This window comes from Sturnira hondurensis, unplaced genomic scaffold (genome assembly GCF_014824575.4).
Source record: "Sturnira hondurensis isolate 20B ecotype Veracruz unplaced genomic scaffold, ASM1482457v3 Scaffold0014384, whole genome shotgun sequence".
Lineage (NCBI taxonomy): Eukaryota > Metazoa > Chordata > Mammalia > Chiroptera > Phyllostomidae > Sturnira > Sturnira hondurensis.
In genome coordinates, this window is record NW_028087015.1 from 3466984 (window position 1) to 3482436 (window position 15453).

Genomic DNA, 15453 nt, shown 5'->3' on the forward strand with positions numbered 1-15453 from the left:
TAAAGAATAATTTATACACTTCACACAAACAAGAGGAATCTCACAAATTATAAGTTTCCTCATAGCTATTGAGAACTAACCAGGAAGTATATACTCCTCTAAAGTCATTTATTTTTATACACGATGCCCTTCATTTCAAACACCAATACATTGTTACTATCAGATACAGAGGACAGGGTGATGGTTGCGGTGGGGGGCTGGGTGCCAAAGGTGAAGGGATCAGGAAATACAAATCGACAGTTACAAACCAGTCACGGGGATGTGACGTGCAGCGCAGGGAATATGGTCAGTAACGCTGTGATAATGGATGGCGTCAGATGCGCACTAGACTTATTTGGGGGGGGAACACTGTGAGTTGTATGTCTAACCACACTGCTGTACAACGAAAACTCATACAATGTTGAATGTCAACTGTAAATGAATTTTTAAACAAAAAACCAAATCAATTTTGTTGTTCAAGCATTTGAATATTATAATAAAGCTCCAACTATATTTTTTCAGAAAACAAATGGGAAAGTGATTTAAGAGTTTTCTGCTCTCAAAATCATCTTGATTATCAAGTAGTGCCAGAACTTCAGCAACAGAATCATTTTTTTGGCATCATGAGAATGAGAAAAATTTTTCTAAAAGACCAGGAACACCTTCTTTTTGATGGGTGCTGGGAAGAAAACCTCCAAACAGTTGTTTTTGCTGATCATGTAACGTGAATTAATACTAAGACCTACAGTTAAAGGGATAATTCCCAGCAGATGTGGGAGAGAGCGACCAGACTCTCACCACATTTTTTTTGGAAACCAGTCTTTTCTCCAGGTAGAACTCTCTATCACTAACCCAAAATGCCTTTTTTTTAAAAAAAAAAGTTAAATGATAAATTTGTGCCTTATAATTCAAGACATTATAATGACATTTCCTTCTTACCCCCCTCTTTGTTTTTTCCCCTGTGAGATTTGCTTCTTGAGTTGACATACAACTGAGACAAACAAGACCAGCAGTGGGAAAAACTGACGTGAGCCGGGTTTTGACAATGCCGTCAACAAAGAATCTGGAGATACAAACTAGTCATAAAAAACATCGGTGCAGAAGTCGCCAGCACTTAGGACTTGACCAATTGTTTCGTAACCACATGAAATGGAACTATGTGCAAAGACTGTGACTTTGGGTCAAGGTTAGAGCTGTAGTGAGCTCTTCGGCGCCTCCACAATTCTGTGTGCTGGGGCCTTCTTCTGTGGCTTGGAGTCAGCCAGGGCGAGTACTCACAGCACAGAAGTGGGCAGATGTGGCTGGCCAGGGCTTTTCTTTCTGGGTGTGTACGTGCGTACGTGTGTGTCTGCGTGTGTTTTGGGGAGTTAGTTTACCATTATACTGCTGAAAACAGCTCTCCCCGGGGATTAACGAAACTCCTCGAACCCACGACTGATATTCATGTGGCTTTGGCAAGGAAGCTTTTGGAGAAAAAATGAGTATTCTTTGTATAAGCAGGGGACTTTAATACCCACCCCAGTAAAATTCAGTGTTTGATTATTTTTCCTGGAATTCAAATATCTTCAAATCCTTATCAGGAAGAATTTCTCTAAAAATGGCACCTTCTCTTCATTAAAAACTGTAAGAAAGGGGATCGAACACAGAGGGACAAGAAAACCTGCTTCCCAGGAGGCAGAGCGGTGCCACCTGACAAGCAGTACAAAGTCAATGGAACTGCGTCACAGCCACAGAGAAACCAGGCTTGCACCGCCCCCCCCCCCGCCCTTTTTGTGAATGGCAGTGTTAAAGAATGTAACCCCTCTTAACTTCTCCACACCCTGCACATACAAATTGCTTACGCTGATACAACCCTCAGTGGTAACTCACTTCACACCTCCGTTTTCTTCCTGGTTATCGCCGAGATTACGCAGCACGTTGGACAATAGTCTGCATTTATCTCGCCTTTTCCGCACAGGCCGCACTGACCGGCCGGAACAGGTTTATGTACCTCACACGTCAGACCCGATCCAGAAACTTGGCAGTGACAGTTTGATAAGGACACCGAAGCTTACCGAACTTGTTCTAAAAACAACAGCAGCAAATCACTCATCTCCTTACACTTTTTAATGACCTTGTTCTGCGACGTCCCCATTTTTAGATGCAGCAGGTGCGCTGCCGTGTGGCCTCGGGGCACACAGGGAGAAGACATCGGACCAGGCGAGTTTTGATATTATGCCATTAAAGATTCTAGAGACATCTGCGTTGACTTCCATTACCTGTCGAGAAAAGAGAGGTCTAGGGTTACTTTTCAGTTTCACTTTGCCAATGGCTTTGACTGAAGTGAAAAAATGGCTGTTCAGAATGTGAGAAAAAAACATAGCCGGAAGTTGCTTTTCTCTTTGCTCTCCAGAATGTCTAGCATTGCCCCAGACAATAAACAAGATGGAAACAAATTTCACTGTTTCAGGATAATATCCCTACAGCAAGACACACAAAAAATATATAAACCCAAACAAATATAAAATTAGAATGAACTACAGAAGGCTAACTTTCTTACGTTTTCATATTTTTTTGTCTTTGAACTGATTTTTTTACAATTCATACAGCCCAAACACATTCCTGCCACATTTCCAAGGACTTCACTATAAGCATATTTAACACCCTGTTACAGGGTGGAGCAAAGGTAGGTATACAGTTCTTCATATGGAAAATAATACAGTAATTAATAAATAATACAAGAATAAACGATTTCACATGCTCATAGCTGTCAACCTATTTTTGTCCCATTCTGTACTTTTCATATAATTAATTTAACTATATTCTGAAGCTTTAAAAATATTATTGCTATTATTTAGTTAGGTTAAAAGTAAATCTTATTATCATGGTAAAATTCTTCTGATAAGATTCTAGTCTCTGTGGAATTTAGATCTTTCTGATCCTTGTGAATAAACCAGCATGCAACCAACCTGAGGGTTTCGTGTACCTTTCAAATCTACAGATATTCTTCTGGCCTGTGCTCTGGTCTGTGGTTCCCTCTGTTCTCAGAACAGTGTCACATTGGTGAAGGTGGAACATTCGAGGAAGAATGGTACGGAAACCTGCAAGGCACTTCAATGCAAACACATCAAGGGGTAACACATTTCCTAGTAACTGACAGAGACCCCATGGGTATTGCTCTGGGAACATCTGTAACATAACCAAAATGACAACTTTGTAGTGAGGACATAAGACGTACTGCTCAGCACTGGCTGGCTTTGTGGTGGCTTTGACTTAGACCGCCCTGTGTTTGAATGGGTTGAGCTCCCACTATCCTGTGCCTCCCCTCCTCTTTGAAGCTTTCTGCGCCCTGAAGCAAAAATACAAGGTTCTTGTTAGTATTTGGAGTCCTGGTCTTCTCACCTCAGGTTCTAGATATGATCATAAAGAAAAATTATGAAATAGTTCAGGCATACTAAAATGTATAGAGAATACTATGATGAGGATTGAGTACTCACTCTCTACCTTAAGAAATAAAACATTACAAACACAAGCAAAGCTCCTTGTATATTCCTTCTGCCTCCTCAGTGGTAATCACTATTTCCATACATGTTTTGTTTTTGCTGCATAGTGTACATCCATGAACAATATATAAAAGTATGTTCTGTGTTTTAAATTTTTATATAGATGTCTCCTTTTTTTCATATTATACTTAAGATAGGTTAATACGTGTGGCTTCAGTTTATTGATCATTATTTACCACTACAAAGTATTCAATAGTATGGATATACAACTTACTTGTTAGTTCATTGGTTGACGTTTCAGTGCATATTTAGCACAGGCCTCCTTGAGCAATGTGTGAGAATTTCCTTAGGTTACAGACCTAGGATCACAATTTTTGAGTCACTGATACGCACATGTCTAACCTCAGGAGATACTGCCAATCTCTGGAGGGTGAACCCCCCTCTCTTCAACAAGCCCTGTGGGTTCCTAGTTCCAGACTCATTCGTCTGAAGGGGGTGGGGTGGGGGCAGTACAAGAAGAACCTGCATTTCTCACGTGCCCCCATGCGATGCTCCTTAAGCCCCGGCCGCGGGAGCGGCGTCTGGGCTGCATTCTGAACACTGGTGCTCCTAGACAAGCCTGTGAAGTGGCATTTGGAGAGAGCTGATGGGGCCTATCTGAAAAGTTGTGGCTGGTGAGGTTTTTTGAGGTAACTGAAAGTTTGCCTGTGGTATAATTGTAGCATTCGGATACCAGGAAAAAAACCTGACTAAATATAGATAATATGTAGTAAATAACCAGTATGAGCGATCGCCATCATAGGCTGAATTCTCGGGGAGAGGGGCTGCCAGCTGGGGCCTCTGCATGGGATCCTGCGGCTGCCGTGCTGGGGAGGCTGAGGGGTGGGCCCATGGCCCTGCACCAGGCTGGGGTGTGCAAGGAGCATGGCCGCCACTGGCGTGTCTCGTCTGCATCAACAAAGCCCAGGGCTAACCCGAGCGCAGGTGTGAACATTCACTTGAGGGTCCTCACCATGCAAGGCACGGGGCTCTCAAGTCGTTCTGGTTTGGATATTTTTAGATATGTATACACAAAACAAAAAGAATCAATCTTTATATTACAGATTTTTAAGAAAATTATATTCCAAAGTTAGTACCATGGTAACAGAATGCCAGGGAGGTTTTCCTCAAATATTCTTTCTGCAAGAACTTCTTATAAAAATATCGAAAATGAAGTCTTCACATAGTTTAGGGTAAAAAAACACAAATAGGCTTGCAGAGTCTGCAAACATTAACATAAAAACTGGAAGGAAAGTGCATTTTATTTCACATTTGGCAATAGAAAAGGTCAATAAGGAATAAAACTGCGTACCAGTAACCAGAAGCATTTGTTTATGTCAGTCTGCAATTTACATAACAAGACAGTTGACTTTCAAAACCGGACAACAGGTTCAGCAACACTGCTTTCCATGCCTGTTAAGGGATACTGCTGAGAGCAGGGGCTGGTGTAAGGCCATTTACTGCAGGCACACTTTCAACCAGCTCTGGCTATCCGTACTGTCATTTCTATCTTCTTTCTTTTTTCTCTCTCATCAGCTTTTTGCTCTCTTCCCTTCTTCTTTTATTCACTGGATTCCGAGGATCATAGATTTCAAACGTGTCTGAGTCTTGCATGCTTGCATCTTTCACTTTTCTGCTTTTGTCCTCAAACTGAAGTACATGTGACATCCTAAAGAGGGAGAGAGAAAGTTCAGTGATTTGGGTGTGGACAGAGTGGAAATTCTATCCTACACTCACCGTGGCATAATGAACTCTAAGGGGACAGAACAGCAAGATGGGTTTATTGTTCATTGGTGCTTGTACCACATGGAAACCAACTTCTCAGAAAATACCTGAATTTGAAAGACATCTGTAGGTTGTTCTGTTGGCCTGTATTTCTAGTTGTGAAAGAGTTCTACCCAGAAGCACACCTTAAACTAAACCCAGAGAACATTCTGCCGGCTTCCTTTAAGGAGCGCACTCTCTTAGCCAGAGTGAGCCAGGCTGCAGGGCACAACCCGACAATAAACCAGCTCTATCTGATTTTTTTTTTTTTGTTTTGAGTAGTTAAATGAGTCAAGAGTAGGTAACATGCTAAGAAAATTCTTGTTCCAATGGTATTACAACACCCCTTTCTGTGGAGTTGCTGAGTTAATATCTATTTTTTTTCATGCAAAAGGAAACTAAGCTTTTGGCACAGCTCCGCGGACTAATTTCCTCCTACTGTTGATTACGACAAATCTAACCATCCTGCTCCCCCACTTTATCAAATGCTTACTGGTCTTAAGGTATCAACATGTGCTTGACTCGTAAGTGGTCATAAGCTGGCTATCCTTAGCAGCAGGGAAATATGTGGGTGATTAGCTCTGTCCCCATTAGGAGGTGTCAGGAGTAAATGGGGAACTCAAAAGACCAGGTTTCAGGGCTGCTGAATGAAGCTGGAAAGAGGAAAAGTTCAGTTTCTGTACGTAAACAAAACTAAAGCTTTCCCACTGGTTCCATAAGCCATTTTTGAAGCAAGCGTAACAAGCACTGTCCTTTATCAGAGCAGATAGGGTAAATTGTCTACAGGATTAACACTCCACACACACCAGCATAACTTTCAGACGAAACTCGAATATTACAGTGGTTTCTTTTTCCCTGCAGTGGCACAAATGTGGAGCGAAGTTTACTTATATGACCAACTACCAAGGGTATACTCAGATTTTAAAGAAGCCTACAAAGATTTTGGGAGGGAAATAAAATGTTACAATCCTAGTGATACTGTAATTACTAAGAGTTCAATAGCTACAGCTCACCAGGGCTGACAGTTTGAGTCTTACTACCATTCCCAACTCTTTCCATCCCAGACAAAGCTGATTGGAATGCAGTGAGTGTGAGTGATATGATTATACAAATGATCTGGAGTCTACTTTAATTTACTACCTGAGGTAAGTCACATTCACATATCTATAGTTTATTGTTAAAAGTACATTATTTGTGTCAAATTCATAACCGATCTCAATAATACATGAAAATAAAATCTCGCATGTGAGAACGCTTGCCTCTGGATACTTCCTGCTGCTTTGGCAAACACCCTCACTTAGAGAATGTACCACAGGGTCACTGCTTATTCAGATGGATTCCTCAGAGTCTGATTTTCTTGTGCATTCAACTCCCTACAGTGTTTAAGTATTAGCTTCTGAGAATAAATCAATCTCCAACTCCTAGGAAAAGGCTGGTTGTTCTGCAGTCACGATAACAAGTGGCCACTACACCGGATCTGAAATAGTCACACTGGGTTTAATTGATCAAGGATGACCCCCTACCTCCCGGCCTCATGATCAGTGATAACTCACTTCAGTAAACACACCTCTGAAAGCCAACTAATCAGTGACGGCCTTCTGCTTTTAAGAACTCGACAAGCAGTGGCAGACTCACTCCAGGGAAAATGCTTCTGAAAGCCAGCCAGTCAGTGACAGTCTCTCCTGAATAACGAACTTCTACTGCTGATGTCCACCCCAAGACAACCCCTAACCCCAAACTCTGGATAAAGATTTGCGACCTGCTTTGCTCAGAGACTGTGTCTAAAAGCATAGCTCTTCCTTTCTTCAGTAAACACTAAACTTAGCCTTTTGTTTCAGATATTAAGAGGTGGTCTTTTCCTTGGACACTTCTTAGAATCTGCTGCATTCCCCACAGAGTTCAACTTTTAGAAATTGTATAAGTGTATCGCCACTGTTGAGGACTGAGTTTGGAAGAACAGCGAGGCTGTCCAATTGTTGCACATGTGGGGAGCCCAGGTCCTTTGTTGCACATGTGGGGAGCCCAGCAGCTTTCCAAATGACTGTGCAGTCACCTGAGCCCAACCGGGAAGTAGCTGCCATTGTGTGCCCTTTAAAATATTTTATTCAATATTCCTATGTTGATGTCCAAAAAACCCCCACTATCTTAGTTAACTATAATACCTGTCCATACACGCATTTTCTATTTTAAAAAATTATCCCTTTTCTGCTCCCAAATACAGATGGGAGCAGTTTCTAGTAGGGACTGTCCGTGTTTAAAATGACTTTACCAGAATTTGTCAATTAAAATCATAAAAAGGTGCCTTCTTTCTTTCTTTCTAGGAGAGAATTCTGCAACTAATGGGTTGAGTTGGCTCTGATATAAGAAATGACATCTAGACCCAGGAACCACACAAAGAAAGAAATAGATTTGCTTACAAATTTGAAAAAAAAACCTTGTAAATTAAAGTAGCTGTCTTTTTCAACTGTTTGTTTCATACACCATTGCACTAAACAAGTCCAACATTTTGATTAATAACAAACCTAAGCCCAGAGGAAAGAAGGGGCTATCAGCTTACAAACTACTTCAGCTTTAATATCATAATACTTAGCATGGCTGGTTACTCAGCAATAATATTTAATCTTTAATAGAAATAAAAGCATAATCAAAAATGTTTCACCCATTTATCTTTCAACATGCTTCAATCACTTCATTTTCAAAAGCAAACAAAACAGTTATTATGATTTTCAGCATAATAAACTCCTGACCCGTGTGCCTCTGCAAATCACAGACTGCATGAATTGAAAGCATGCCCACATTTTATAGTCTCCTGTGAGAATACACATGCAGACTTACACTACAGACTTCATTTGCGTACATAGGGTCTGGTACTTTACAATTTTGTACGTAACAATAACTCAATGCTATCCACTCTATGCCTGGTCATGGAACTGGCCCAAAAAGAGCAGTGAGAATTAAGTACATGGTGGTCATTTACATATAAAAAATTCAGAGTTTGTTCATTTGAAGGCAAAGATAAAAATTAGATCTTATTAATAAAAGGTTTTACATAAACTCAGATCGTCAATAAGAACACTAACTTTAGTGTAATTATAGAAATATGGAAGGTTACCATTTTCATAAAGGTTGTGTTTGATGGAGAAGGGTTTTTTTGGGGGCTTGTTATGAGACTGTGTGAGATTATAAACAAAAGTAAACAACAGATTCTTTGAGAAGGACCTGGACCTTGACTAACCTCACTAATTTGACAACCAGTTTTTAATGTTTTCACACAGTTGTGAAATAAAGTAAGATATGACAGCACTTAAGATTAATGGGAAATGCAACAGAGATACTGATTCTCAGACACACAGTGAGAAACTGAAACTAGAATTCCAATATTAATAATTCACTTCTGACTGAAATGCACTGAAATGAGTTGTGCTTATGTAATGAAAACAGCTATCTTTTCCACTGGGAATTCTTTAAACCACTCCTGCCCATTTCCAAGTTTCCCAAATTTAGGAACTTAGCACTCAGCCCCAGATTGGGGTGGGTGCCCGAACTGCCCTACACCTGTACTGCTTCTCCTTCTCGCGATCCTTCAAAGGCTCTGAGACAACGCCCTTGCACGTTTCTCCAACAGCATTCCTTTGAGCAGGAACCATCAGGTATTGTATGAGACCAAAATATCTCAGCCCAACCCTAAAAACCCTCTAACAACGGGATCGCCCTCTCTCACCAACTCCATTTCGTTTCTTTCACTAGTGCTCAGCATTCTGTAATTGCCTGTTGACTTAATTGCGAACAGACTGTCAGTTACTCCAGACAGTTTGAGTCTTGTTCACAGCTGTATTCCCAGTGCCAAGAGTGGTGATTTGTGTTGCGATTCAAAGCCTTCAGTCCCTTTGTACGGGCCAGGCCTGCTGGCTGGTACTAGCTGTTCTGCTGAACTGACACTTGACCCTGCTTTTGTGGGCAAGGATTGTCCTTTATTTCCGTGACGAACTTCTAAAATGTCTAAGAGACTCTGCAGAAAGTCTCATGCTCAGCCCACCTTTCCATGGCCTGGCCCCACTCAGCACACCTGCGGGGCAGTGTTCCCACTGACCCCTGCAGCGGGGGCTGGTTTCACTCCCCCCCCCCCCCCCCCCTTCCGGGTTTCACTCCTCATGCTCGTTTCCGTTTCCTAGGGCACCCAAAGTAGAACTAAGTAGGATATTTTTTAAAGCAGTGTTTCTCAGAGTCTCATCTTAGAGCCCTGTATCAAATGTAAATTCTTCTATGCTTCTCAATTCACTTTTGATAGTTAAAAATATAAATAGCAATTTGGTTTAATTTTTTTTGACATTTGCCTATGATTTCCAGAATATTTAAAAATTCAATAGAATGGTTCTCTCATTTCTGTATTTTAACTATCAAAATATACTATTTAAGTAAAAGCTATCATTGACTCATCTAACTTAAGGTTCAAATGTTTGAACCAAATGTTCAAAGCTTCTTTAGGAATTAAGATGTTAGAGATTTAAAGAACCAGACCTATGAAAAAAGCATGAATCTTTTTCAATGCAGATAGTAGAGATGATATTAATTGATAATAAGAGACAGAGAGACAGAGAGAGAGATAAAACATGAATGAGTCCAGAGATCCAAGTATGTGAAAACAGCCTAGTGAAGTGAGGTCACCGGCCTCCTCCCTGTCCAGCAGAACAGCACGGCACAGGGCGGAGATGGCTGCGAGGAACAGAACAGAGATAAAGAAAAACACCGGACAAGTGGTGAACATTCAGAAGAGAGATTTAAATTTGACACAAGAAAAGCAGGAACAAACAGAAATAAGTATAGAGAAATAGGGCATTAGGTAAACCAAACAGAGAGGAAAGAGGACACTGGCCTTTGAGTAAAGAACAAAAGATGAAAACCCATAGATTTTCTTCTACTGTTCACGGGTAAGGGGAAATCTCCTTTGCTCTGAACTTTGAACAAATGTTAATATTCTCTCCTCAGTTTGTGGTTTTGAAAAGCCAACTCTTAAAAATGACTCTTGTTTCCCTCAGTTAAAAAAAAGAAATTGTATCATAGTGTCTTTAATAGATTTTGAGTATTGATGGATTAAATGTGAAAGATGTGATTTTCAAAATATCTTCAGCAACATGGGAATGCAGTTTCTTGGCTTTCTTGCCTATCTAACACACTTAACACTTAGCAGGACACAGTTGGAAAGATTTAAGAGCCTTTCCAGAAGAGATCAGTAATATGCATTCTTACACCTGCCTGGGTTTAAACAGCTGCTCAGCCAATAACGTAACTATGGCCATTGAACCAACAAAAGCACTGGGAAGGTAGAGTTCGCAACCAAACAGGCCCAGTAAGCAGCTGGGACACATGACTATCTGCCTGTCTCTGAAAACAAACCCCCGAACAGAGCAAACTGCCCTACCATGATAGAAACTTATTTCAGGGCAAACTATATGAAAGTAGAGTTAATACAGAAGGGCTTCTGTCTTCTAGAAGAAAAATGGCAGAAAAAGAAGTGATGTGAGGGATTGAATAGGGGGCTTAGAATGAAAACAGTCACCTCTCCAGGGTCAGCAACTGTGGCAAGGCCTATTTATGAAAGCCCTGATGGCCTCCTTGCTGCACTGCTTACACTCCTGTATAAAACGAGCACCCTCACCAGGAGACCCGGGGGCTGATCACATTCCTCCTGGCTCCACCTTCTCACTACCTTGGGGCTTGACTAAGACAGAGGAACAGAAGCAAACATTTACACTACACTAAACTCAGGATTTTATGCTTTCCAAAGTGACATATTCTTTTGCTTTCTATTTAAATTATATTTACCATTGATGTTCTTCTTTTTAGTACTAGCCTCAAGGAAAAAATACTATTTCATTAACAAGCAATTACTGTTCACTGTGATGTCTCAAGTCTCAAATTTATTTTATTTCAGAATGTTAAGAATTACAACAGAAACTAATGTTAACCATTGCAGCTCATTATGTGTTAACTAAGAAAAGGTCACAGGAACTGTCAAATGTTACAGAAAGAGCAGAAACTCCAGTGATCACGTTGATGGCTCTACTGACAGTAGGCAAATCTAGAGAAATAAATTCTTGAAAACATCAATGACAAAACTGTACATGAGAACAGCAAAACATTTACTGAGCACCGATTGTTCCAGATATCCTGCTAACTCCTTTAAAAATAGCATCTCACTTAACCCTCAACCTAACCTACCAGAAACGTACTGCTATTACCCCCAGTTTACACATTACAGAACAGGGTTGGAAAGTGGGTATGATTTGCTGGAGATCACACAGCTAGTACACGTCCAAGCTGGGACTCCCACGCGGGCCCGACTCCCCACCCCACACTCCGCTATTTACATTTCTGTGAAAAAGGATGCGCAGTGTGGCAGGAACTTCGTGTTCAAGTTAGGCAAACTTTTAAGTAACTTTGTGATTTTTAATTCTTCAAGTAATACAAGGATTATAATATTAGGGATATGGACTTAATATCTTCCATGATTTACAGGGTTACACAATTTTTGACCGAGAGTCAAGGAAGCCCTGCAGTCACTTGCTGGGCATGAGTACTACAGCTGAAAACATCGACAGTGCTACTTTATCTGAAAATGTGAAAAATACACAGGCTAGCTCAGTTAGAGACGTGGCTGCAATGGAAAATCACGAGAGAATGTCTTCAAAAAAAAGGAACAGAACTAAAGTAGTGAGCCTAGCATGCCTGGCTATTTCTGAGTTCTACAACTCCTAGATTGTGACCTAAGTTACTTAACCGTTCTGTGCCTCAGTTTCTTGCCATGTAACTTGGGTATGAGAACAATATCTAGCTTACAGGTTTAAAAAAGACTGACTTGTACTTTGTAAATGTTCAGTAAAAGGTAGCTTTTTACTATAACTTTTATTTCTATGAAAAAATAGCTCAAGCCCAATATTTTACCCGTCATGGTCGTCTGAATTATCTGCACACAAGGAACAGAACAATATTATTACATTTAACTTATCTGCATTAGTAACAGAAAGGAGAAGAGATAACAGTAATTCAAAATGGTGGGTAGTAGAAAGATTACTAATGGATGTCTTTTGAAAAGAATTTTGTGGTTTGCATTTACATGAAGCCATCCCAGATGTCCTGGAGATTCTCATCAAATAAAATAAAAGTAACAGGTCGTCTTACTTTTGTAAGAGGTTGATGACTTTGTTAATCCCTTGTGCTGTTGTTCAGTACCAGAGAGATGGAAAAAAATCTGATCACACGTCTCATAAACACGGTTATACACTTTCACCAGAAAATGGCAATCAAATATCCTCGATTCTGTTCTTTTTTATCCCTCATGCTACTTATTTTCCACACGTGATCTTTTCCATCACTTTGAAGGTAGGGGGTTTGTCTAAAGACTGATTATTTCCTTTTTGGCACTAGGGCCGTAATTCAGGTAGCGGCCACCTGCTAAATAATGGGGCCTTTTTATTGATTCCATGGTCAATTGTCTAAGCTTTTTCCAGGTGTGGTTAACTAACAAAAAATAATTATAGCACATTACCCAGCTGCTTAAGCTTTTAAAGGAAAAATACATGTTGAACAATAAAGGTCCAACTCGTTTACCAGATACTATATAGTATCATATTGCTACAGTAATTTAGCAGTGAGGTATTGACCCAGGAATAGACAGAAAAATCCAAGTAGGATAATAAAAGTGACTAAAAATATATATATATAAGACTTCATGATAAAGGACATGTTTATTATCAGTGGGGAAACATGATTATTCACTTGTGGTTAGCAATTTAGAAAAAAATTATAATATTAACATAATATAATACAACAAATCAATTCCATGTGGATTAAAGATGTCAAAATAAAGGAAAAATAAAACCATAAAAATACCAGAGAAAGATATAACTAGGTATTTATACAATCCCAGGATTAAGAAGACCTGAAAAATGACAGTGGGCAGAAAACATGAAGAAAAAGATGGCCAGATTTGGCAATGCAAACTTAAAACTCCATGTTAAAAACAAAACAAAATAAAAATGTCCAGAAAAACTGTAAGAAAATGACAAACTTGTAAAACGATTCAAAAGAAAAAATAATATCCTTAATATTTAAGAGCTTTTGTAGATCAAGAAGAGATAAATAATCATTAGGCTGTACTTAACAACCACAACCATAATAATAAAATATAAATGGTCGATTAACACATTTTAAAAGTTCAACTTTACCAGTAAACAAAGAAACACAACATACAAGACAGAAACTGGCAAAGATTAGTATAATTATACCTGTTAGCTGTGATACATTGGTAACACATACACACTATGTAAGACCACGAGTAAGGAGAAACTAGCAACTTCATTCACTGCTGGTACAGGAATAAAAGACCCAACTTTCTGGAATGTAATCTAGGACAAACATCATCAAGGGCAAACCTGAGCAGACAGAAATCAGAGTGGCTAGGGACAGGGGACTGCCTGGAGGGGACCTTCTGGGTAATGCAGATATTCTATACCTTGGATTGGTGGTGTTTACATGAATGTTTACAACTGTCAAAACTCATCAAAGTAAACAGATACAAACTGTATTTTCTTATATTTAAATTACAAACGAAAAAATTGAAAAAAAACACATGACCCAGCAGTTTTATTTCCTTCAGCCCAACAAAGTAACAGTGAATTTGCAAAATAATTTAATTACTGGCTTATTCACTGATGAAGGCTTATCATAAAAAATTGAATGAATGTTTCCATTTTTGGAAAAAGTATATATATAAATCTATGAGGATAGATTAAAAGCATTTAATAATGATTATTTGTGGGATATAAAATTACCAGTGTTTTTGTCTTTTCTGTCCTTTTTTAAATGTTTTATATATTGAACACATAAACAGAAATGAGGTTATTTGAAAAATCAATATGACTATTAGTATTAACTTCATGTAATAACTGGAACATAAAATGACACGTTGTTTAAAACTGCCTTTAAAGAAATACAAACAACTACATACAAGTTATGCATCTTCTTACTACTTTGGTTTTTCTATCCTGTTGGAAGCATTTAACTTTCAGATTTAGTTGAAGTACCAGAATGCTTGCTGATAATTTCTTGACTGCCTATGTAAAATGGGAACTTTCATTTTATGCTAGCTTGGTTGTTATCTGGCACTACCCTTGTGAAATGGCTTTTTATTACACGTGCTAATCCCAAGGATCCTTGGTCTTTACATTTTCTTTCCAATAGAAATAAACCACTTATGCTTACATAGCTTTTATCTGTTCCAAAACACTGTCTGCTGAAAAGAAAAAAACAAAAAAGATTCTGGAGAGAGTCCAAAATCTACGATGGTATAGACCCAGCATAGAAAAGGTAATCTTGACCATTCTCCTCTTTCTACGTGATTGCTAAATTTAAATTCACTAAATTCTGCAAGCCTCAGCATTTTATAATCTCCGTTGAGTGAAACAACCTGCTTTAACCATACTTTTCTCAGCAGGTTTTAAAATAGAACCACTGAGCACTAGCAAATTTAATGTATATTTCTACATTTTTTCTAGGTCATAGATAACCTATCTGAAGTAATTTACCATTCACCTTTTCTTTATATGTAATTTTCTTTGAGGTTGTTATGAGAGGGCTGTATAATTGACATTCTGCCAATTTAATTTAGAATGTTTAGTGTGTGCTGCTTGACTAATTTGTCAGGCCACAGCAACACGAACCCTGTCCTGTGTACCCTCCTCCCTTTCCTACGCCTAATATTTCCTGAGCATCTTCTCCAGGTCAGGCACTGTGCTGACTACATTACATGAGTCGTCTCCCTTCATTCTAACATAACTGAAGGAGGTTTGTTACAGGTGAAGAAACTGCATCTTGCAGGAGATGTTGCTTGCTCAGGTCACTCAGCAGTCATTGTCAGGGCAGGGATTTGAACCCAGGCAGTGTGATTCAACAACACACTGTACAAATAGGAGATAATTCGATATGTGGGATTACAGAGAACCTGCACGAGGATGCATTTCTTTAAAGGAATGTGGTAGGCATTCCAAAGATGAGAATGGGTGATAAATGCTGTAACTAGCTCCAGAAGACATACTGTTTAGAACCAAAGGTCTCTAAAAGTCAAGATGAATTCTTTTTCTTATCCCACTGATTATTACCTCACAATGAAACCACTGTTGGTAGAAGCTCG

The 15453-nt window shown here is 39.3% G+C and overlaps 1 protein-coding gene across 1 annotated transcript in view; it reads right to left on the reverse strand.

Moving 5' to 3' along the window:
* Positions 1-4565: 4565 nt before the first annotated feature.
* The window catches only part of CWC27 (CWC27 spliceosome associated cyclophilin), a 181786-nt gene continuing 170898 nt past the window's right edge, over positions 4566-15453 (reverse strand). Inside the window, exon 14 of the mRNA XM_037062867.1 lies at positions 4566-5169. Coding sequence (XP_036918762.1) covers positions 5007-5169 — 163 coding nt within the window. The 3' untranslated portion in view covers positions 4566-5006. The remainder of the gene's footprint in view (positions 5170-15453) is intronic.